The sequence below is a fragment of the Formica exsecta genome, unplaced genomic scaffold (genome assembly GCF_003651465.1).
Source record: "Formica exsecta isolate Colony F162 unplaced genomic scaffold, ASM365146v1 scaffold214, whole genome shotgun sequence".
Taxonomy (NCBI): domain Eukaryota; kingdom Metazoa; phylum Arthropoda; class Insecta; order Hymenoptera; family Formicidae; genus Formica; species Formica exsecta.
In genome coordinates this window covers 26121-49736 of record NW_021849437.1, presented here as the reverse complement: position 1 = coordinate 49736, position 23616 = coordinate 26121, and the positions used below count along the sequence as shown (strand labels likewise).

Below are 23616 nucleotides of genomic sequence, written 5' to 3'. Positions count from 1 at the left end.
TTTTAAGGTCTTAAATTCATATTTCAAGTTTGGCCATTTAACCCGGGAATACCCTGTATAATTTATTTATGCATTTGTTCGCAATTTAAATGTAACTAGAAGTATCTCTTATTAATTGTACATAGATTATGGTATATGTACAGCTTTTTTAATGTCTAGCAATTGACTCTAAAATTTATCATAAAGAAGAAAGTTGTCAGTAACATGTAGGCTATTGTATAAACAGTATGTCTATAAAAAAAAATGAGAATTGATAGTAGACATCTTTTTATTAACAAATTTGAAGTGCAGAATTATGCAGTCACATAAAAATTTCAAAATTAATTCTTTGGTATAATTTTTTTTCTTTTTCAAAAAAATTTAATTCGAGATTTCTTAAAAAGACAATTCAATTCCCATCTTTTTAAGAATATTCTGTATTTAGTATATGCACGATATATATTTTTCTAATGGTATTTTCGAATGAACAACTTTAATCTTTATGATGTGCCTTTATATTAATCGCCTTCTAATGATAATCAGAAATGGCGTGTCACAGTAAAAAATAATTGTTATCTTTTTATAATTCTATACATGTGGCTAAGAATATTTATCTAAGCGTAGCATCAAGTATGCATTACAACAGTATATGTGTGATGCATTCGGATTTCGTAAAATCTAAGAGAACAAGTAACATCGAAGTTACGTGCGCGAGATTATAGATTTATTTAGATTTTCTCTTTTTTTTCTTATACAATGCAAAATGCTTCGCGATTAAATTCGTTCCTCTTATTTTTTTCCTATTGAGGTATATATTAATAAAATTACCATGATTGCACCATAAGTGATTATCACGGTGTATCGCATTTATTGACCATTCAGAGATTAATGAATATTAATTAGATTAGATCGTTGCGTATAAAATATCGGTTTTATATTTTTTTCACGGATCTGTGAAAAAAAAACAAGATATATACGATAGATAAAATTTTCAATTATGTTTCTCAGAATAAGAAGCAATTTGCATGACTTTATATGGAACATAAAAAAATTTTTATGAACAGTAAAATTCAAAAATGTTTCCTCAGTTTCATGCCCCACATATGTGTTAATGTTTTTATAATATTTATCCTTTTCATATGTTAATACCATATTTCAACAGATACTATCAAATGTATAAAAACAAAAAAAGATTTAAGATCTAGACAAAAACGAGCAATTTAGATGCCATAAAAATCAAACAAAGGTAGAAAAGCCATATCAACAGAGGAATATATCAGCATGATGCGGAATATTTCAATCATTTTGATCATTCTTAATCCAAATACCAAAATTACAGATATTTAAACATAATATATAATAATCAATTATGAGACATCTTAAAATTTTAAAAATTCGGTATATATGCAATGATCTAAATATAATTTGACTTTAACAGTTCTACTCCTCTTCCACATACTCTTTTGGAAAGAATCCTACTTGATCGCCTATTTTACCCTTCCACCATCCTTTGGCATCACCCTCCTTGCTTAGTACCACGACGCGACAACCACGTCGCAGGCTTAGTTGATTGCGTTCGCTGCCGCGAAAGTCGAATAGTGCTTTAGCTAGAACTCGCCGGTAAGGCCATAGTAGACGCTGATCCAGCTTTTCAAAGTACGCTCTTGAAGAATCGGGACTCACTGAGATAATATAGATCCGCACCATCCACATCACGTTTGAACACTCGAATATGTTTCACCGCTCCTTCCGCCCTGAAATATCTGAGTATTAAAGTATATAGCCACAATGAAAAAAATATTCAGAAAAATTTAATTAAAAAAAAAGAAGAAGAAGAAGAGAAAGAAGAAGAGGGAAAAGAAAAAGAGTAAGAAGAAGAAGAGGAAGAAGGAGAAAAGGAAGAAAAATAAGAGAAAGGAGAAAAAGAAAAATGAATTTTATGAAGGCAAGATATTTTAATGTATATTTAATAATTTGATTTAAATATTAAAAATTAATGAAACAATGGAATATACGATCTAAATATTTGTTCTCAATCAGACTTAATATGGAAAGAAAAGTTAAAAACTCTGCTTTTTTTTGAGCAAAAATATTGTTATATGTTTGAGCTTACTTGATACTGAGCGCATAATTCGTTTCATGCTTGAGGCGCGGCTGTCCGGCTGGACGGACGCGCAACATGTACGTGCCATCTTCGCGAGATTCCAGCTTGTTGGACGCCGTATCTCTACCCATCTCCCCAACGAACCACAACTTCGTGGCAAGCGCGCGTTCACAAGGTAGGGGTGGAGGCGGAGTCAACAGCGGTGCCGTGGGTACACAGCGACCCGAATGCGCGATGCATTGCTTGTGCACGGCTAGGCGACATATCTCGCATTTGTAACCCTGTATAATAATGTTGCTGCATTAAAAGTGTTTTATTAATTCGAAAGAACTTATCAGACAAGAACGAATCAGCATGAAATTTTATCATATGCTTGAATTGCCAGTTTTACAAATGATTAATGACGCCTAAGTAACGGTTGAATGTGTTTCGCCAGCTAGTTTGTCATTTACCTGGAATATGCGACCTTTGAGAAACTTTCCACACCGTTGACAGCTTCTAGGAGCATCGAACGTCGTCAACTTGAACTTGTGATTGGTATTGCGACAGGCCGCGGGATTGACATTATCCATTGCATCTTGCAGTGCCTTTATCCACATCTGCTTTTGCTCCTCTGTTCTTGCGTACAATGTGTACGCCGTGTATGCCTGCTTATGTACAAGTAACCATTGATAGGACCAACGCGAATCTCTACCCAACGTTCTTCGTCCTATATGATCCTCCAATCTATAATCGTCTAATCGTAAAGTTTCCCGGTAACAATACTGGTCTCCCCTGCCCGCTTTGCAAATCAATACTACTTGCTCGAACACGAACGCGTAACGAGCCTTTATCCGCTGGTCGCCGTGAGCCTTCACCTGCAAAAAAATTAAATGACGGGATCGTATCGAGTCTAACTACTTTCCTTTTTTATTAGGCTTATCGTGTAATTGTAATTTTCTTTCAAAAGTTATTTAATTTACATTTTATGTTAATCTTTTTAAATAATTTTTCATTTTGCATTCAGGCAGCGATTAAAATTGTTATGCAATCTGATTCTAAATGTTTCTTTTAGTGCGAAAAAACGTTGAGCAAACCTTCAGCTCGCCATCACGAAGTAATCTTCCGAAATCTTTCAACTGCGCATCTTCGGGCACATCCCAATCGATTATTGATGCTTGAATATCCTTTATGATATCCAATGTGTCGGAATCGCGTTTTACTTCATTTATATACTGAGCGACATCGACCATTACTTCCCTCGCCTTTGTCAGCGCATGGCAATCTTCAACCCATTCACGCGGAGTTTCTTCCACTAACTTGTCCAACAGCAAGTGATACTTGAGCACCCTCTGCATCGGCACAGACAATATATCGCGCAGCTTGAATTTACCGTTGTTAGCTTCTTGTTGACACCTCTGTAATAAATGTCAATGTTAAAACAACCCGCAACATATACATATTACTGCTACATTAATTACTGATTTTATATATGATCGCAATCTATTTAAAGATTACATCTTGAATTATATTAAATAAATTTCATTAAATTGTAGTCTTTGTTCTGCAAAAGAAAAAAATACACTTGTAAAATATAAAATTCTTCTCTCTTGAACTTTTACGATTCTACGAGTTGAACTTACGATAACTTCTTGATTGATTACTTCGTTACGTGCACAGATTTCCTGCAGAGTATTTTGCGCAAGAGTAAGATTTGCGCAGTAGTCGCCGTAAATAAGGAACTTCTCCCGCCAGTCCAGGAAAACTTGGGCAAGCGCGGCGCCGTTTCGCGCCTTGCGCAGCTGACTGTGGAAGCCCACGTGGATCTCTGCAAGTTCCTTGATGCCGAAAAAGATGCGTGTTGAGTCCTCGGGCCGGAGTAACGATGATAGCGGACGCGCAAAATGCCTGAGTAAACTACTGAGAACCTCTGTGTAATTTCGTTCGGTCTCTACAAGCTCCTGGATCACATAATCCCTTTTCTCACCTCCGGAAATAGCACCACCCTATTATATGAAGATTATTTCGATAAAGAAAATTGGTTTTGCGCAAACTACAGTTTAAGTTGTGCAAAATGTAAAGCGAGCACATGAAAGATAACAAAATTAATCATAGTTCATAAATATGCGTGTGAACAATAAATAAAACAGATTTCGCTAGTCTTTTTTTTCATCTTTAACGATGAGATTAACACTTAATATATGCATTTTTTTTGTATGTTTTAATACAGGATTTTCCTTCTCTAATTTCTTTTTTCCAAATTTTTCGAATAATTGCTAAGGAAAATAAAAGTTAAAAAATGTGTCCTCTAATGTCCCACAATTAGAATATAAAAGTGTAAAAACTTGATAAATAAATAAGAATAACGGCGAGAAGATGATGACCTGAGCAACGGACGGAGGAGGTGGTAAGTGTAGACTACAAAGATCCTGGTAGATTTCCTCGCTTTGCGCGTGACTGCAAAAAGCTCCGTATCCGTCCTCCTCGCCGACCGGGTCTTCGTTATCCCCCCCGCCGCCCGTTTCGTCACCCTCCCGTCTTCTAAACCTTCTGCGACGACCCTCATCCTCGCGGCTTTAGCATGGGGTACGTCCTTAGGTATATAAAAAAAAAAAAAAAAAAAAAAAAAAAAAAAAAAAAAAAGAAAAACAGCCATGCACTATACATGCATACAGAAGTTGCTAAACGTCTCCCGGGAAAAATCAAATTATAAATAACACAATTATAAAATCTGTTATTGATGATAAGACATCAATTGCAATTGATATGTAAGTACTGTCGTTGTGTCAACTTCAACATAAACAATAAAACAATGCCATCACTGTATCTTTTACGTTGTATGCAGTATATATATACATATATATAAATTTACCTCAGTTTCCATTTTATTTCAATGCAGGTGTTAGGTTTCTAATCTGTTTTTATGACATTAAAATTTTAACTCATCACACAATTATACATATAATAAGCAATAATTACATTTTTTATCTAAGAAAGGAATTTTTATTTTAAGGATGTCAACATTTTTTCATTATAATATTTTTGTACACTCTATGAAATGTAAAAAATTTTAAGTATTACATGTAAAAATATATATATTGGTAAAAAAAAATATATATATATATATATATATATGTACATACATACATACACATACGGTCTGTCTAAAAAGTTCCGAGACTGACTTTTTCCTGAACGAACAAGTAGCACTATCGCTCAAACAACTGTGGGACCTTTTAGTACTAATATTCGACTACTTATTATATAGATAAGATTTATTTCACGTCGTCACCAGCAGTATATTTCGAGTGGTGGCCGTGCATTTTTTTGTAAGATTGCTATACTCGTCATAATTATCGTAATGGAATAGCGCGCTGTTCTCAAATCTTGTTTTAAAATTCATAAAACACCAACTGAGGCCTATAATTTGATGAAACAAACATATGGTGAAGATTGTCTATCATGTCCACGTGTATTTGAATGGTATAAGCGTTTCCATGAAGAAAGGGAATTGTAAGATGACCCAAGATCGGGCCATCTCTCCACAAACATCACCGACGCAGATGGCTTGATTCATCATGAATTTATTCCTCCAGACATCACAGTTACTGCCAAGTACTATTTAGAGGTGCTCGATCATCTTTTGGTACGAATCAGACACATTTGTCCGCAGCGTTACGCCGAATGGAGTTTTTTTCTGCTGCACGAAAACGCACTGGTGCACTCCGCGGCAATCGTGGTTCAGTTTTTGGCTCATAAACAAGTGCCAGTGCTTTAACACTCCCCGTACTCGCTAAATTTGGCTCCGGTTTTCTTTTATTTCCAAAATTAAAGATTCAAATGAAGGGAGAGCGGTTTGACAATTTCCTGGATATCCAAGCGAATGTGACGAGGAAATTGAAGGCTAATCCAAATAAAGACTACTGTAGAAGCTTTCAACGGTTGAAAGAACGTTCACAACGTTGCATTGACATGAGGGACTATGTTGAACATTGTAATTAATAAAATTTATATATTTTTATTTCTCGATTTTTAATGAAGTCAGTTTCAGAACTTTTTAGACAGCCCGTGTATATATATATGAAGTGTAAAAAAATATCATAATGAAAAAATGTTTCACATCCTTAAAATAAAAACATTCTTAGAAAAAATATAACTATTACTTATTATACATATAATTGTGCAATAAGTTGAAATTTTAATGTCATAAAAACAGATTAGAAATAACATCTACAGTGAAATAAAATTGAAAGTAAGGTAAATTTGAGCATGTGAAAGTGTCCAAATAATCACAGCATATAATATCATCTTTGCATATATTTCAATTTTTGAATAGTTTAATATTTATAGATTAAGATGTCTACGCTTGTATTTATGAATAAAATTTATATAACAATACAGTGATGGCAGGCATTTTTTTTTGTAAGATGTTTTTAAAATTGCAAAGCCGTGAACGACGTGTACCTTCTCCGCGGAAGGCCAATCGCGCTGAGAATTGCTCGAGAAACAGAGCAATTCCTGATAAACTTGGGACTCATCTACGTCCACAGCCTTAGTTTTTATGGTAAACGCCACCAATCCGGGCGTGGCGCTAAACCAATTAATAAGAATTACTATATAAAAAATTTCATTCTATTATCTTTTTTAAGGCAAAATAGAGTAATTGTTTCTTTTTAGTCTTTTATAAATCGCTATTTAAAAATAGATGATAGTGTCTTTATGATTTCATGAAAGAAAATAGAAGTTTTTTCCTTTAAAAGAGGTAAATTTTGATTTTGAATATCAATGTGAAAAATGCTCTTTGAATTTTAATATTTATCAATAAACTGCTGTAAATAAACTGCTGTAATGAGCTTATGTAAGATACTAAGATATTAATTAATATAAAAACTCTTACCCTACGCCAGCACTTTGCAAGTCTTTATAAATGTCCTCTTGTGATCTTCCATGACCAACAGAAAATCCACTGCAATAAATAAGATTTATTTTCTGATTATTTTTCATCGACTTTATAATTACCACTGATGAGAATTCAAATCTTCTCCATGTGATAAAATACGCAGAAGACAGTAAGTTACTTACAGTATACCCTTTCGCCTGAATCGTGGACAGTTGGATAAGGCGGAAAGCGTGCAGAGGACACGATGGAAATTAGATAGGTCGAATAGCATAGACGGCTCAAAGAGTTCTGAGTCGGTGAGACCAAAGACGCTCGAGCATGCTGACAGGAACACCTTTATGTTACGCAAGCACAGGAACTGTGCCATTTGCGGCTTCTGATTCACATCCTTCATGTCTATACAACCCGAGTCCACAATGTTCAATAAATTGCAAAGCAAGACACCATCTCGCAACGTGTAGGCCAAGTCAAATGCTGTCGCCTGTGGCCAATTGGCCTTGTGATCCGCTCGTAATGCGCCGCATCTCGTCAACCAGCTGGCGCATTCGCGCCAACCCTTACCGGCATCTGCGCTTTCTGCCCTGTTCATTGTTGTGCTTTTTCTTTATTGTTCAATAATTAGGGCATAGAAGACTCTCGCTCATAATTTTGTAGATACTTTGTGCATTATGTACGAGCTTTCCACAAGACATGCATCTCACGCTGCCACCTGTAAAATTACATCATATAAATATAAATAAAGATAAATAAAATATTATAAATATTGTAACGCAGAAAGATATATGAATGTAAAAAATCTTATATATTTCGCATTTATTATATTAGAAAGAATGAATTAAAAATTGGTAGGATTAAGAAGTTTGTACAAATATTAAACTGAATTTTCATGCTGTATTATTGCAAAAGTTATTATAAGATACGCCGCGTTTGGTATCACTCGCGATAAAACTCTACAAGAGTAAGGTGGACCTTCGCATGAAATCGCTGTGAAATTGAATAGTTTAAAGTAAGTTTGATTTTTACTTCAAGCTCGCGAGATTAAATCGTGCGCGCGATTCTTATTAGCCACTGCGAGATGAATCCGACAATCCAAGCGTCTATCGGTCCATCCTAGTAGAATCACGTCGGGACATCGCGCTGATCAGCTGATTGTCAAAGCGACAACGTAGGAGCATGATCTGTGACAGCGGCACTCGTGGACTCGCTCCGTCGAGACGATGCCATCGTTGTCATATTACGTTACATTTCCTCTCTGTCGCTCGCGAGACACATAGGTACAGGTTGTACAAGAGAGAGAACGCTGCGAGGAAAATACAAAGAGACGACGGGACACACACAGGAGCGTTAGAGTTACTAGCGATTTAAGAGAATATAATAATAGCTTTGCTCGCTCATGTTCGCCGCGATATCTTCATGATATATTATCACACCAGGTTTGAAACCGCATACTCGCGATCCACTATCCTCTACCGCCATACCATCATCGCACGAAACGATGATCGACGATATATGTTCTCTCTTCTCTCCCATCCAATGCTCTCCGACTATTCCCCAGGACCGGCCGCAAACTCTCAGGCACCCGGCAGATATGCAGGACATCTCGAGGAAGAGTGTCGAGGCCTTTGACTATATAGTCAAAGGTCGAGGCGGATAAATTACATAAGTAAATATAGAAAATAAAAAATCTGTAAAAATATTATATATCCCATAAATCATAGAACATTGCAGCAATATTGCTGTAATGTTCTGTGCCATGTGAGATATATGATGTTTTATTTTTAGAGTATTAATTTAACAATTTCAAGAATTTTTGTGTGTCATATTTTTTAATTCTCTTATATAAGTAATTGTTATAATAAGTAATAATTATTTTACATTATTTGTTTAAAATATACAAAATTATTGAGACCACATATATACACGATTTCTTTGTAAAATATACTTTGGTATGTTTTTTCCTTATTGTTTCCTAGTCGCTTGACATCGCAGTACAATCGATCACTCGAATTTCTCGATTAGATTTCTTGGTTTCCCGCTATCATGTTCAAAACAGTCAATTGCGTCTATTCGTCTTTTTTATATTTATTATATAAAATTATTTTTATAATAATTGAAGAGAGAAAAAAAGACAGCGCAATTGAGAGAAAATAAACGTGACAAATATACATATACATATATGTGACATCTGTTTCTTAATAAAAATAATAAATTAGAATATTAATAAATTCGAACGTAGAATTTTGAATTATGCTGGAAATAGATTTCCCATACAGCACAAAACATTGTAGCAATATTGCGGTAATGTTTTGTGCTGTATGGGTTATTCACATAAAGTTCGATGCAAATATAAAATTAAAAGATACATTTAATAATAAATAGAAAAATGCAAATACTTCTACTAATAAACAGAGGGTGAGTTATTTTTTAATGACCCCATCTAAATATCCATTTTTCTATGTCTTTTACAAAAAATGTTTCATACAAAAGTTTGTGACTTCAAGGGGGATAAGATGGCGCCATTGTGGATTGATCTTGGATGAAGATCATGAGGTTATTTCAAAGTCATCTTCACTTTTTTTTATATGGAATCATCCTAATTTGTTTACATAAATCGATTTCTCGCAATATTCGATATTTTATACTTTGCGACATACAATTTTATATAAACTCTGTGAAATATCTCATAAAATATTTACTTTTCGATTATCTTACCTCGATATCTGTATGCACAAAATAATGAGAAAAATCAATTGGTGTAAAAAAAAACATAGCGTTTTTTTGATGAAAAAACTTTGTTTTTTCATTAATAACTTATACAGGACAGACATATTGCAGCAACATTGCGACATTGCGAAATTGCAATTTGCAACATTGCAACATTGCGGCAATGTTGTCTGCTGTATAAATAATATGAATGCGCGCATGTTATATTATTAATAATTATATATAAATAGATATTTTTTCCGAATAGTTATTTTTCTACAATTATTTCGGACGTATTATGCTCATTTGTTTTATTGCGGTAAAAATCTTATCTGTTATATGGCAATGCATGACAAAGAATGCATCATATATGCATGTAAAAATCCATGTGACGTCACGAGCGATTTCTACGATCAGCGCAGTCTCTCCGATTTCTCCTCATGTCTTTGTCTCGGAAACTTGGCGAGCTGTGACCCGGATTCGTTGTAGTTCACATCATCGGCGAATGTGTGTGACTTGCAACAAAATGTTGATATCATCAGTCGAAGAGGTAGATTGCAGAGAAAAGGCTGGGCAAGCAAGTGAAAACTGTCGTATCTTTTCCAAACACGTGCATCCTATATTTCATTATTAAAATAAAATTCCCATTTATAACGCTGCTGTACTCTCGAAGACAAGACTATAGTAAATGTACATAGTATAGTAAATGTACAAAGGCGTAGAATGCATGCGGGGACGAACATCTTCATCGTCTGGCATTATCTGCACGCGTTATCACTTCCTTCTCGTTATAAATATTTTACGCGTTCTATGATATATATACACAATATATATATATATATATAGGAAATTTATATATATATATTCCTATCTCTTTTCCCCCTCAGAACCAAACAACTCTTGTCTAAAAAGTTTCCTTCTAAAACTTACAGGTTTTGAGATATTTGCCTGTTAAGATTAAAAAGACTTACCCTGTATATGTATATATACAGAGTGTAACTAAACAAACGAATATGGACAACACTATCAGATACAGAACAACAATTCAAATCAAAAAGTCCTGAACCATTTTTTGATCTGAGCTTTCTTTTCGTTGTTATGTGATGTTAACACTCACACTCATGTGTTTTTTTATTTACACACACTATATATATATATATATATATATATATATATATATATATATATATATATTTACTTTTATTATTAATTCTAAGTATACTTATGTTACTGTATTAATAGAAATTAAGATTTAATCACTGGAATTTTCTCAATATAAAGAACTAAAACGTAGAAATCGATAAAAGAAACTATGAAAAATAAATGTTTATTATAGCGAAAATTATTTGTGCGAAATATCTATTACATAATAATAATTTTCGGAAATATAATGTTTTATGTGGAAATTGGAATTGTTTTCTATAAATTGGAGATTTGAAACAGGAAGCTTAGATAATATATATAAAGTAGTTGTACCATATTTCGATATATAAAGTTTTTTACATATAATAGATGTATTTGATAATCAATACAATTTTTTTACAATTCTTTCTCTCTTTCTCTTTTTAGAAATTTTTAATTAAACGCTATAAATTTTGAAATTACTCGAATTTTCGATAAGGTACAATAGCATTTATTTTTTGCAAAATATCTGTTACATATAATAATAGCCTAGAAATATAATATTTTATGTGAAAACTGATCTCTCCCTCTTAGAAAAATTTTTTTTATTCATATTTAATTAAACGCGAATTTATTACGCAGAATTTATTACTATTATGCAAATTTTGCTTCCTCATAGTGGAAGGTTTGTTTCCGTGAAAATTTTTTTTTTGAGATTATTTTTTGATACCAATGTGTTTAGAATGTTCTAAAATGTTGAAAAATCATATTTTTTAAAAATGTTCGTATGTGTATATGTATGTGTGTATGTGCACCAAAAGGACATGGTTGCTCTAACTTTCACAAATTTTGAGATATCAAGCTAAATTTTTTTACATGAATAGAGTATCATTAAAGGATGGTTGGTATTGAATTTAGCTAGGATCGGTGAAGAAGTTTATTTTTTATAAAATTTTTCAAAAAAAGGGTGTGATTGCTCTAACTTTCGCAAATTTTGAGATATCGGGCTAAATACTTTTACATGATTAGAGTATCATTAAAGGATGGTTGGTATTGAATTTAGCTAGGATCGGTGAAGAAGTTTATTTTTTATAAAATTTTTCAAAAAAAGGGTGTGATTGCTCTAACTTTCGCAAATTTTGAGAGATCGGGCTAAATACTTTTACATGATTAGAGTATCATTAAAGGATGGTTGGTATTGAATTTAGCTAGGATCGGTGAAGAAGTTTATTTTTTATAAAATTTTTCAAAAAAAGGGTGTGATTGCTCTAACTTTCGCAAATTTTGAGAGATCGGGCTAAATACTTTTACATGATTAGAGTATCATTAAAGGATGGTTGGTATTGAATTTAGCTAGGATCGGTGAAGAAGTTTATTTTTTATAAAATTTTTCAAAAAAAGGGTGTGATTGCTCTAACTTTCGCAAATTTTGAGAGATCGGGCTAAATACTTTTACATGATTAGAGTATCATTAAAGGATGGTTGGTATTGAATTTAGCTAGGATCGGTGAAGAAGTTTATTTTTTATAAAATTTTTCAAAAAAAGGGTGTGATTGCTCTAACTTTCGCAAATTTTGAGAGATCGGGCTAAATACTTTTACATGATTAGAGTATCATTAAAGGATGGTTGGTATTGAATTTAGCTAGGATCGGTGAAGAAGTTTATTTTTTATAAAATTTTTCAAAAAAAGGGTGTGATTGCTCTAACTTTCGCAAATTTTGAGAGATCGGGCTAAATACTTTTACATGATTAGAGTATCATTAAAGGATGGTTGGTATTGAATTTAGCTAGGATCGGTGAAGAAGTTTATTTTTTATAAAATTTTTCAAAAAAAGGGTGTGATTGCTCTAACTTTCGCAAATTTTGAGAGATCGGGCTAAATACTTTTACATGATTAGAGTATCATTAAAGGATGGTTGGTATTGAATTTAGCTAGGATCGGTGAAGAAGTTTATTTTTTATAAAATTTTTCAAAAAAAGGGTGTGATTGCTCTAACTTTCGCAAATTTTGAGAGATCGGGCTAAATACTTTTACATGATTAGAGTATCATTAAAGGATGGTTGGTATTGAATTTAGCTAGGATCGGTGAAGAAGTTTATTTTTTATAAAATTTTTCAAAAAAAGGGTGTGATTGCTCTAACTTTCGCAAATTTTGAGAGATCGGGCTAAATACTTTTACATGATTAGAGTATCATTAAAGGATGGTTGGTATTGAATTTAGCTAGGATCGGTGAAGAAGTTTATTTTTTATAAAATTTTTCAAAAAAAGGGTGTGATTGCTCTAACTTTCGCAAATTTTGAGAGATCGGGCTAAATACTTTTACATGATTAGAGTATCATTAAAGGATGGTTGGTATTGAATTTAGCTAGGATCGGTGAAGAAGTTTATTTTTTATAAAATTTTTCAAAAAAAGGGTGTGATTGCTCTAACTTTCGCAAATTTTGAGAGATCGGGCTAAATACTTTTACATGATTAGAGTATCATTAAAGGATGGTTGGTATTGAATTTAGCTAGGATCGGTGAAGAAGTTTATTTTTTATAAAATTTTTCAAAAAAAGGGTGTGATTGCTCTAACTTTCGCAAATTTTGAGAGATCGGGCTAAATACTTTTACATGATTAGAGTATCATTAAAGGATGGTTGGTATTGAATTTAGCTAGGATCGGTGAAGAAGTTTATTTTTTATAAAATTTTTCAAAAAAAGGGTGTGATTGCTCTAACTTTCGCAAATTTTGAGAGATCGGGCTAAATACTTTTACATGATTAGAGTATCATTAAAGGATGGTTGGTATTGAATTTAGCTAGGATCGGTGAAGAAGTTTATTTTTTATAAAATTTTTCAAAAAAAGGGTGTGATTGCTCTAACTTTCGCAAATTTTGAGAGATCGGGCTAAATACTTTTACATGATTAGAGTATCATTAAAGGATGGTTGGTATTGAATTTAGCTAGGATCGGTGAAGAAGTTTATTTTTTATAAAATTTTTCAAAAAAAGGGTGTGATTGCTCTAACTTTCGCAAATTTTGAGAGATCGGGCTAAATACTTTTACATGATTAGAGTATCATTAAAGGATGGTTGGTATTGAATTTAGCTAGGATCGGTGAAGAAGTTTATTTTTTATAAAATTTTTCAAAAAAAGGGTGTGATTGCTCTAACTTTCGCAAATTTTGAGAGATCGGGCTAAATACTTTTACATGATTAGAGTATCATTAAAGGATGGTTGGTATTGAATTTAGCTAGGATCGGTGAAGAAGTTTATTTTTTATAAAATTTTTCAAAAAAAGGGTGTGATTGCTCTAACTTTCGCAAATTTTGAGAGATCGGGCTAAATACTTTTACATGATTAGAGTATCATTAAAGGATGGTTGGTATTGAATTTAGCTAGGATCGGTGAAGAAGTTTATTTTTTATAAAATTTTTCAAAAAAAGGGTGTGATTGCTCTAACTTTCGCAAATTTTGAGAGATCGGGCTAAATACTTTTACATGATTAGAGTATCATTAAAGGATGGTTGGTATTGAATTTAGCTAGGATCGGTGAAGAAGTTTATTTTTTATAAAATTTTTCAAAAAAAGGGTGTGATTGCTCTAACTTTCGCAAATTTTGAGAGATCGGGCTAAATACTTTTACATGATTAGAGTATCATTAAAGGATGGTTGGTATTGAATTTAGCTAGGATCGGTGAAGAAGTTTATTTTTTATAAAATTTTTCAAAAAAAGGGTGTGATTGCTCTAACTTTCGCAAATTTTGAGAGATCGGGCTAAATACTTTTACATGATTAGAGTATCATTAAAGGATGGTTGGTATTGAATTTAGCTAGGATCGGTGAAGAAGTTTATTTTTTATAAAATTTTTCAAAAAAAGGGTGTGATTGCTCTAACTTTCGCAAATTTTGAGAGATCGGGCTAAATACTTTTACATGATTAGAGTATCATTAAAGGATGGTTGGTATTGAATTTAGCTAGGATCGGTGAAGAAGTTTATTTTTTATAAAATTTTTCAAAAAAAGGGTGTGATTGCTCTAACTTTCGCAAATTTTGAGAGATCGGGCTAAATACTTTTACATGATTAGAGTATCATTAAAGGATGGTTGGTATTGAATTTAGCTAGGATCGGTGAAGAAGTTTATTTTTTATAAAATTTTTCAAAAAAAGGGTGTGATTGCTCTAACTTTCGCAAATTTTGAGAGATCGGGCTAAATACTTTTACATGATTAGAGTATCATTAAAGGATGGTTGGTATTGAATTTAGCTAGGATCGGTGAAGAAGTTTATTTTTTATAAAATTTTTCAAAAAAAGGGTGTGATTGCTCTAACTTTCGCAAATTTTGAGAGATCGGGCTAAATACTTTTACATGATTAGAGTATCATTAAAGGATGGTTGGTATTGAATTTAGCTAGGATCGGTGAAGAAGTTTATTTTTTATAAAATTTTTCAAAAAAAGGGTGTGATTGCTCTAACTTTCGCAAATTTTGAGAGATCGGGCTAAATACTTTTACATGATTAGAGTATCATTAAAGGATGGTTGGTATTGAATTTAGCTAGGATCGGTGAAGAAGTTTATTTTTTATAAAATTTTTCAAAAAAAGGGTGTGATTGCTCTAACTTTCGCAAATTTTGAGAGATCGGGCTAAATACTTTTACATGATTAGAGTATCATTAAAGGATGGTTGGTATTGAATTTAGCTAGGATCGGTGAAGAAGTTTATTTTTTATAAAATTTTTCAAAAAAAGGGTGTGATTGCTCTAACTTTCGCAAATTTTGAGAGATCGGGCTAAATACTTTTACATGATTAGAGTATCATTAAAGGATGGTTGGTATTGAATTTAGCTAGGATCGGTGAAGAAGTTTATTTTTTATAAAATTTTTCAAAAAAAGGGTGTGATTGCTCTAACTTTCGCAAATTTTGAGATATCGGGCTAAATACTTTTACATGATTAGAGTATCATTAAAAGATGGTTGCAAATTAGAAAATAGCACATTGCTTCTTTATTTTTCTGTTTCGCTCACAAAACTTCATCTATGAAGAAGCCAAAAGTGAAAAACTCGCTTGCTTTAGCGAGCTTAAGCTTTGTGAGCTTGTGAGGAGTAAAATGATGAGGAAGCAATGTGCAAGTTTCTAATTTGCACAATTTTCAGCTTGTTTTTGATTAGAAATAGTAGCCTTTATTTTTGGCAAAATATCTATTACATAATAATAATTTGAAAATATAATATTTTATGTTAAAATTGGTCTCTTTCTCTTTCTTAAAAAATTTTCTTTATCAATATTTAATTAAAAGCAAATTTATTATACAAAATTTATTACTATTATGCAAATTTGTTATTTATTTCGATATTTTCGTTAAAGACGTTAAATTATTTGAATTTTTGATAAAAAACAATAGCGTTTATTTTTTGCAAAATACTGTAATAACAATTTCGAAATATATAATGGTAATAGTAATGGTATTAGATAACGTTTAGGAAACGTTTATGCAATCAACATGTGCTACTTGGGATCATTCTATGAGAGAATATCTACGTCGCATTTTATTCACATGAAAAATTTACACGGTAGTAATAAACGAAACGCTAATGAGCAAATTGAGATAAAAAAAAAAAAAATGTCCACACATATACACACGACACACAATATTATTATAGGTATAATAGATATTTCACAAAAAATAAACGTTACCGTTTTTCTTATCAAAAATTTAAATTATGTTATTGAGAATGATTACAAAAGATATATTATTCTTGCGGCAAACATCAACGTTATCGCAATTGCAAATTTACATATAAATTTGCACGTGTTTCAGAAAGCATTTAGACAGGAATGTGCGACGTGCGCTTCAATGAACTGAAAGTAATGCAGATGTCAAACTGTTTGTCAACGCAATTCCAGCAACTTTATTCTATGACGTAATAGGCTCAAGTATAGTGGTATAAGTACAGAAATTTGCGCTTATTGTCGCTTTTTTAATTAACGTCATTCATCATAAACATCTGTCGATTAAACTAGTAAATTCAACTGGTGTTTTTGCGCTACAAATTTTTGCCGATTATGAGCATCGTTAACGCTTCGTTCAAAATGTTTTTATTACTGTGCATAAACATTTTGTTTTTTATGTGCAATGCCACAAATATAACAACTCCTTTATGCAGGGACGAAAACAATCAAGTCGTCGATTGGTAAGTGCGTTCGAGATACCTATGTAACATTTATCCGGAGTGCCTCGCTGCTTCGCGTGAACTTAGCGCAAGACGCTACCGTGTCTCTTGATATCTTATAAGTCTTACATAGATTTTAGGAATTTTTAAAAGATAAGATCAGTTGTCGCGAGTTATAAAAATTTGCTAAAAATTTCAAAAGAGATTTTAGAGAATTGCGAATAAGTATATTTTATAATAATTTATATCAAGAATTTCATGCATATATGACATGATTTAATAATTGAGTCAAATAAATTTTGGATGAAGTTCCGAGAAGGGCCTATCTCCGATTTCAATGAAATTTTGTAAAAAGCTTTCTTTTATTGTTAGATTAAAATGGAAGCCTCTAAAAGGAATTTTGGCGACTGCTATAAAAAAGTCATTTTTTAGAAGAAAATGGTAAAAAGTATAATAATTGTGGTAATTATTTACATTAGCGGACATCTTACCGATGATCTTGATCTTCACATATGTTATAAGAATGAGATTACTAATTAATATTTACTTTGTTTTATTTGGCGGTCTCGTATAGTTTTTGAGATATTTAACGAAAAAATTTACTAAATAAAACGTAATTTTCTGACACCATATACATTTAATAGAGCATACTTTTAGCAGATTAATTTATTTAAATATGACAAATAAAATGCGAGGGGCGAAGTTCCTCCTTGCCCACATGTAAAAGTCATAACTTTTTGTATTTTTATAATTTTAATAAAAGATCACTATACTATTACTAATATTTACTATTACTAAAATTACTACATTTAAAATTATCCTTATGGGAAATCTTGCAAATCCATGCACAACCATATAATTGTATATCTCGTTTTACATCCGAAACATCCAAGGTGATATGAGATGGACCTCGCTTCGCGCAAAAAGTTGCAAACCCATGTAAAATCGTATAACTCAGTAAATCTTTTTCGTTAAATATCTCAAAAACTATACGAGACCGCCAAATAAAACAAAGTCAATATTAATCAGCAACCTCACTCTTATAACATATGTGAAAGTCAAGGTCATCGGCGAGGTGTCCACTAATGTAAATAATTATCGATTTGATACTATCTTCTCTTAAAAAATGACTTTCTTATAGGAGTCGCCAAAATTCTCTTTAGAGGCTTCTATTTTAACCTGAAATAAAGCTTTTCACAAAGTTTCATCGAAATCGGAGCTAGGCTCTTTTCGAAACTCCATTCTAAATTTTTTCTTACATTTATCTCTCTTTACATAAATTTGAATTTATTTAAAGATCGAAACACAATATACATACATAATAAAATATTTTTCCGTAATAACGTAAATACGTATTAATTTTTAATGAACTCATAATGAAACTCATAAAACTTTGAATAAGAAGTAATTATATATATTTTTAATGATTGCATATTAATCTTATTAATGGAAAATTTTATGGTCTCCCATCTATTTTACAACTTTCATAATTATTGTATTCGCTACTAATAATTGATAACAATCTAATGAATAATTATTGCAATTTTAGGTATGTACTTTACAAGTTACCAAAGGTGTCACAAAGCAGCAATCCTGTGATTAGAAACGGATTAGCGTATCTATATATGACCAATAAAACTATTGACAAGGGTTGGCAATTATCTGCGAAAAAAATCAGCGACGAAAATTCTATACCAGGAAATACATTAGCACCTTTATATAATGATGTGAGAGAAAATAAATCATATCATATACGTACATTTATTATACTTCATATCATATACGTACATATATTATATTTGACAGATTCTTTATTCTCAGATTTATTTATTAAATAAATTATTTGTACTAAAGTGCAATTTTTTTTCAATATTCGCTGTCTGTTCTGCATAAAAAATGCTAAAATCTATTTTCTATTAATTTTAATTACAAGTGTAAATTAACTGTAATTTTAATTTAATAAATTTTAAATATATTTATCAATTTTTATATATTTTAAAGAATTTTTCTTTTCAAAAATCATAATATTGCAAAGTTTTCTTTAATTTTGAAAGAAAAGTCAGATTTTTTAATTTATATTATTTTTCATAATAGGTATGTAATATTCGTTTATATTATTACAAACTTTTAGTCAGAGGCATCAAAGGCTTTCTGGATCTTGTATAACGATGATCCGCCTAATAGACCTATCAATGGAAAATATGGCCATGCGAAGGGCGCCGTGATGGCGAATATGCAACAAGGTTTCTGGTTAATACACAGTGTCCCGAATTATCCACCTTTACCCAACAGCGGCAATGACACAAGACGGGTATGCAGATAATTATTTTAAATCTATCAGAGTATTTTCGATATTTGATATTTCTTACAATACAGTAACAATATAGTAATTTTTAATACTTATACTATTGGGTCGGTACATAAGTTCGTAGCGTTTTTTAAGTGAAATTCAAAGACCATGTTTAAATATTTGTACATAGATTTATTCAATCACATATGTGCAACCAAATATCGTAGCGATTCACGTATCCGAATGTCTTTAAATATCTCACAACGCTCATATGAGATATGTGGAGTATCTCTGCGATGTCCCGTGTCGTGTGACGTGGATTATTTTCAATTAGCGTTACGATTTGATCATCATCAACGACTGCAGGCCTGCCGGAACGTTCTCGGTCTTCCAAACCAAAATTGCCACTTCTGAATCGAGCGAACCACTTGCGAAGAGTACTTTCAGCTATGGCATCATTTCCATAAACGGCACATATCTTTTTTGCTGTTTATACAGCATTTTTTCCTTTCCGGAAATAAAAGAGCATTAAATGACGAAAATGTACCTTATTTTTCTCTATTTTTACTTTTAACATAAACATACTTAAAATTGATAAATCCACATACAAATCGCATAGAAAGACGCGTTGAAATATCAGCTTTCAGAATATGTATATATTTCATATTCTTCCGCTACGTGTGAAATGAACTCACGTGTTCAAACGCCACCTATTAAAAACGCTACGAACTTATGTTCCGACCCAATATAATTATTAATAACATCGTTAAAAAAAATGACTTTTTTTCGAACACCGGAACGAGACTAGTCGTTTCTTATAGGTTTTTGGACGCTGAACACGAATCCGGTTTCGAAATTGCTTTATCATGTCAGAATTTTGAGAAATTTGCAATTAAAGTTGCAAAAAGGGCTATTTTCACGAACTTTGTCATATTATAGCTACAATATGTGACGTGCTGGAGAAGTTTTATTGCAATCAAAATAAAGTATGTTGTTAGGACTTTCAACCCTCAAAAGGAATTTTTGGTGTCGGTTATGGTTAATAAGATATCCATAGTTAAATATGGAGTGTATTGCAGAAGTTAGCTGTGACTTAGGTCATTGACGATTTACCAAATAGCTTTCAATTATTATTTAAACTTAAGAGTTTTTTAGTTTGCTAAATACAAATCCAATGTTAAAATTGTCAAATTCAAAATGGGGGACTCAAATGTTTAGATTGCAATCTAAACATTTTTTAAGTTTTGATATCCGCCATATTGAGTTCACCGTTTTGAATTTGACAATTTTGACACTGAATTCGTATTCAGCGATCTAAAAAATTCTAAGTTTAAATAAATATAATTGAAAGCTATTTGGTAAATCGTCAATGACCTACAAGTCACAGCTAACTTCTGCAATACACTCCATATTTAACTATGGATATCTTATTAACCATAACCGACACCAAAAATTAATTTTGAGGTTTGAAAGTCCTAACAACATACTTTATTTTGATTGCAATAAAACTTCTCCAGCACGTCACATATTGTAGCTATAATATGACAAAGTTCGTGAAAATAGCCCCTTTTTGCAACTTTAACTTCAAATTTCTCAAAATTCTGACGTGATGGAGTAATTTCTGAACCGGATTCGCGTTCAGCGTCCAAAATCCTATAAGAAACGACTAGTCCCGTTCCGGTGTTTTTTTTTGTTGAACTGTGTAAGTTATTTATACTATTTATTAATAAGAAAGACCGGTTATAAGTGGACCAGATAACAATTGTTAATCTTTCCAAATTAATGTTATTTTCTCAGCATTAATTTGTATGATCACGTTTAAGAAATTTTCTAAAGTCTGTTAATATTATCATATTTTTCTCTAATGCTTCTGCAATCACTATTAATTTAATCATTAGGAACGCCTTAGTTACTCGAACGGTTCAATTTTTCTCACTCAATTCTATTCAATACCATATGAGTGATACCGTAGAAACGAAATCCTAAGGTATCTTTAAATGAGAGAAATACTTTTTAAATGAAATTCCTTAGGGACGAGACATGCAAGAGAATCCGACTCCGGGAAATCGGTCTGAGTATGGTTACCCATCATCCGGGGAGAATTACGGACAGAGCTTCCTGTGCATCTCTATGGACGGCGATCAATTCGACCTGATCGGTCAACAGTTGATGTTCAATCAGATAATAGTATACAGAAGAAACATCCCTGTCACGTTCGCCGCATCATTTCCGGTACTCACAGATGCGGCCAATCAAAAGCGCATCAGACAAGCACCCTTCAGCAGCAAAGCGGTATTAAGATCATCTGGTGACGTCAAATTTTTATCATTCGCCAAGAGTGACAAGTGGCAGAAAGGTATACGCATCTGTGGAATACGTTTCCCTTTTTCTTTTTTTTTTAATGTACCAATTTACTTTAGTTTGATTAGCTACGATTGGCAGACGGAACCAAGATATTCTCATACATGTATAAAATTAATATACTTTGTTATAATCCTATAGATCACAATGATTAACATGTTTTTATCAACGTGCTAATTTATAGATTTGTACGACGAATTTGTCGCACCAACTTTACGGTCTGATTTATTCGCGGAAACGTGGTTGAACGGACGGGGTAGATTACCATCGGATTGCGAGCACACAAAGTAATGTTCTTGTTTTTTTCATTGTTTAAAAAAGTTTTTAAATACAATCTGATTTAATTAAATTGTTGACTCTTTTGTAGAGTATACAATGTCGTGTCTATTTCTTTGCAAGCATTTGATATCGATTTTAAGAGCAGCCGCGATCACTCAAAGTGGGCGGTGGCAATTGAAGGTAAAGCTAATCAAACTTGGATCTGCATCGGTGATATCAACCGAGCGGTGAGTGCACATCTTTTATACATAAAAAAAGCTTTATATTTAGAAGGCAATCTTACACCAATTACGTCACCAAACAGTGTAACAGGGTGTCCCAGATCATTGGGGATAATACATGTGTGCAGATAGAGCGGACCAAACTGAATCGAAAAGTCCTGTATCATTTTTTTATAATGCTTAATAAAGGAGTAATTATTAAGTAAAGTCTGGCCAATCAGTGCCGATCTTTAGCCGGGCGCACGTCGGTGAGCCGCGCACCTGGTAGTATGCGGCGGTGCACACTTCACGGCGCGCGGCTCATTGACGTGCGCCTGGCTAAAGGTTGGCACTGATTGACCAGATTTTACTCAATAATAACTCCTTTATTAAGCGTTAAAAAAAATATGATACAGGACTTTTCGACTCAGTTTGGTCCGCTCTATCTGCACACGAGTATTGTCTCCAATGATCTGGGACACCCTGTATATAAAATAAATAAAACAAAGATTAGTAAAATTAACTTAAATAAGAAAAGAAGCAATCTATTAAAATATATTCTGTGTTATTAAAATTGATTAATTAAATTGGTCACTTATTCTTTTCTCAAGTAACAAAGATTTCCATAAGTTAGTCTACATTTTTCAAAATATATTTCTTTTCTACGTATATCTCTTCAGGATTAATTTAATTTGCTAGAAAAATATATGTTTCATTAAATTTCGTATTTTATTATGTTTCAGGACACTCAGTACCTACGAGGCGGTGGAACTGTCTGTTTAAATCACCGGAAAGTCTGGGAAAATTACCGGCATGTCGTGAATGATGTGGAACCGTGTCCCAAGAGCTATGAGACAGTCTTAGTTTAAAAAATTTATTTATAATTTTATTTAAAAGAATAACAGCAAAGTATTGAAAGGTTTGATTACAATGATAATAATCATTTCCATTGTTGCCCATAGTATAATTGGTACATAATTGTTGAATTGAAAAAATAGTGCATGTCAAAAGAAAATAATGTAAGAAATAATGTGTATAATAGTTTCAACATATTATATATATATATATATAGCAAAAAGTATTTTAAGGCATTATGAAAAAGTCTTATTTCGCTTTTACATAGCCAATTTTATGGAGGTAAAATACGTGCAATTTTATAAAAATGCATTTTGTATTGCTCCCTAAAATCTTTACAAATTTTTGATAGGATATGTTATCGGCAGTATGAAAGCTGTTAATACTGAGTTACTGTACCATACACAAGAGGTCTCATCATTGATAAATATACGGATGGAATAATTGAATTTAATATAAAGTAAAAAATTATAGATGGCAAAAGCAAAAAGTTTACACACAAAATAATTTACTAATAACATCATAGTTATCTGAAAAAATAGAAAATAAATGTTCTCTCTTTTTATCTTTCACTTTGCATCATATATGTTCCTACACATAAAACTCCATTTGTAAATTTAAATTAAATTAACAAGCACGTGTGCAACAATTGGAATTAATTAAAATTAATTAACTTGTTGTACAT

The 23616-nt window shown here is 32.1% G+C and overlaps 2 protein-coding genes across 5 annotated transcripts; one reads left to right on the top strand and one right to left on the bottom strand.

Annotated features, from left to right (window-relative positions):
* Positions 1–352: 352 nt before the first annotated feature.
* LOC115235248 (protein vav) lies at positions 353–8606 on the bottom strand. The gene is given in 10 exon segments (XM_029806906.1): positions 353–1636; positions 1638–1733; positions 2093–2364; positions 2536–2940; positions 3160–3480; positions 3706–4068; positions 6527–6653; positions 6960–7028; positions 7145–7671; positions 7986–8606. Coding segments are annotated over 9 exon segments (2277 nt in total). The 5' UTR covers positions 7552–7671; positions 7986–8606; the 3' UTR covers positions 353–1419.
* A 1479-nt stretch (positions 8607–10085) lies between these two features.
* LOC115235254 (plancitoxin-1) lies at positions 10086–23501 on the top strand. 4 transcript variants are annotated; one of them, XM_029806916.1, is made up of 8 exons: positions 10086–10215; positions 16595–16697; positions 18496–18673; positions 19078–19257; positions 21268–21592; positions 21782–21884; positions 21965–22103; positions 22820–23139. In XM_029806916.1, exons 2-8 carry the CDS (start codon positions 16612–16614, stop codon positions 22943–22945), a joined length of 1137 nt encoding a protein of 378 aa, XP_029662776.1. In that variant the 5' UTR covers positions 10086–10215; positions 16595–16611; the 3' UTR covers positions 22946–23139. The 4 variants fall into 4 exon arrangements, 3 of the variants coding, with proteins under 3 accessions (XP_029662776.1, XP_029662777.1, XP_029662775.1); XM_029806917.1 differs by having other exon boundaries at positions 16595–16718; XR_003884002.1 differs by lacking the exons at positions 10086–10215; positions 16595–16697 and adding exons at positions 16726–16967; positions 23284–23501 and having other exon boundaries at positions 22820–22995.
* The last annotated feature ends 115 nt before the right edge of the window (positions 23502–23616 follow it).

What these genes read in the sequence shown, in the direction of transcription:
- LOC115235254 (XM_029806915.1), top strand. Translation starts at nt 16,840, where the DNA reads ATGAGCATCGTTAACGCTTCGTTCAAAATGTTTTTATTACTGTGCATA. An exon ending in TAGCACCTTTATATAATGAT is followed by an intron (nt 18,674 to 19,077) that starts GTGAGAGAAAAT and finishes ACAAACTTTTAG; the next exon opens with TCAGAGGCATCAAAGGCTTT. An exon ending in GAGTGACAAGTGGCAGAAAG is followed by an intron (nt 21,593 to 21,781) that starts GTATACGCATCT and finishes GCTAATTTATAG; the next exon opens with ATTTGTACGACGAATTTGTC.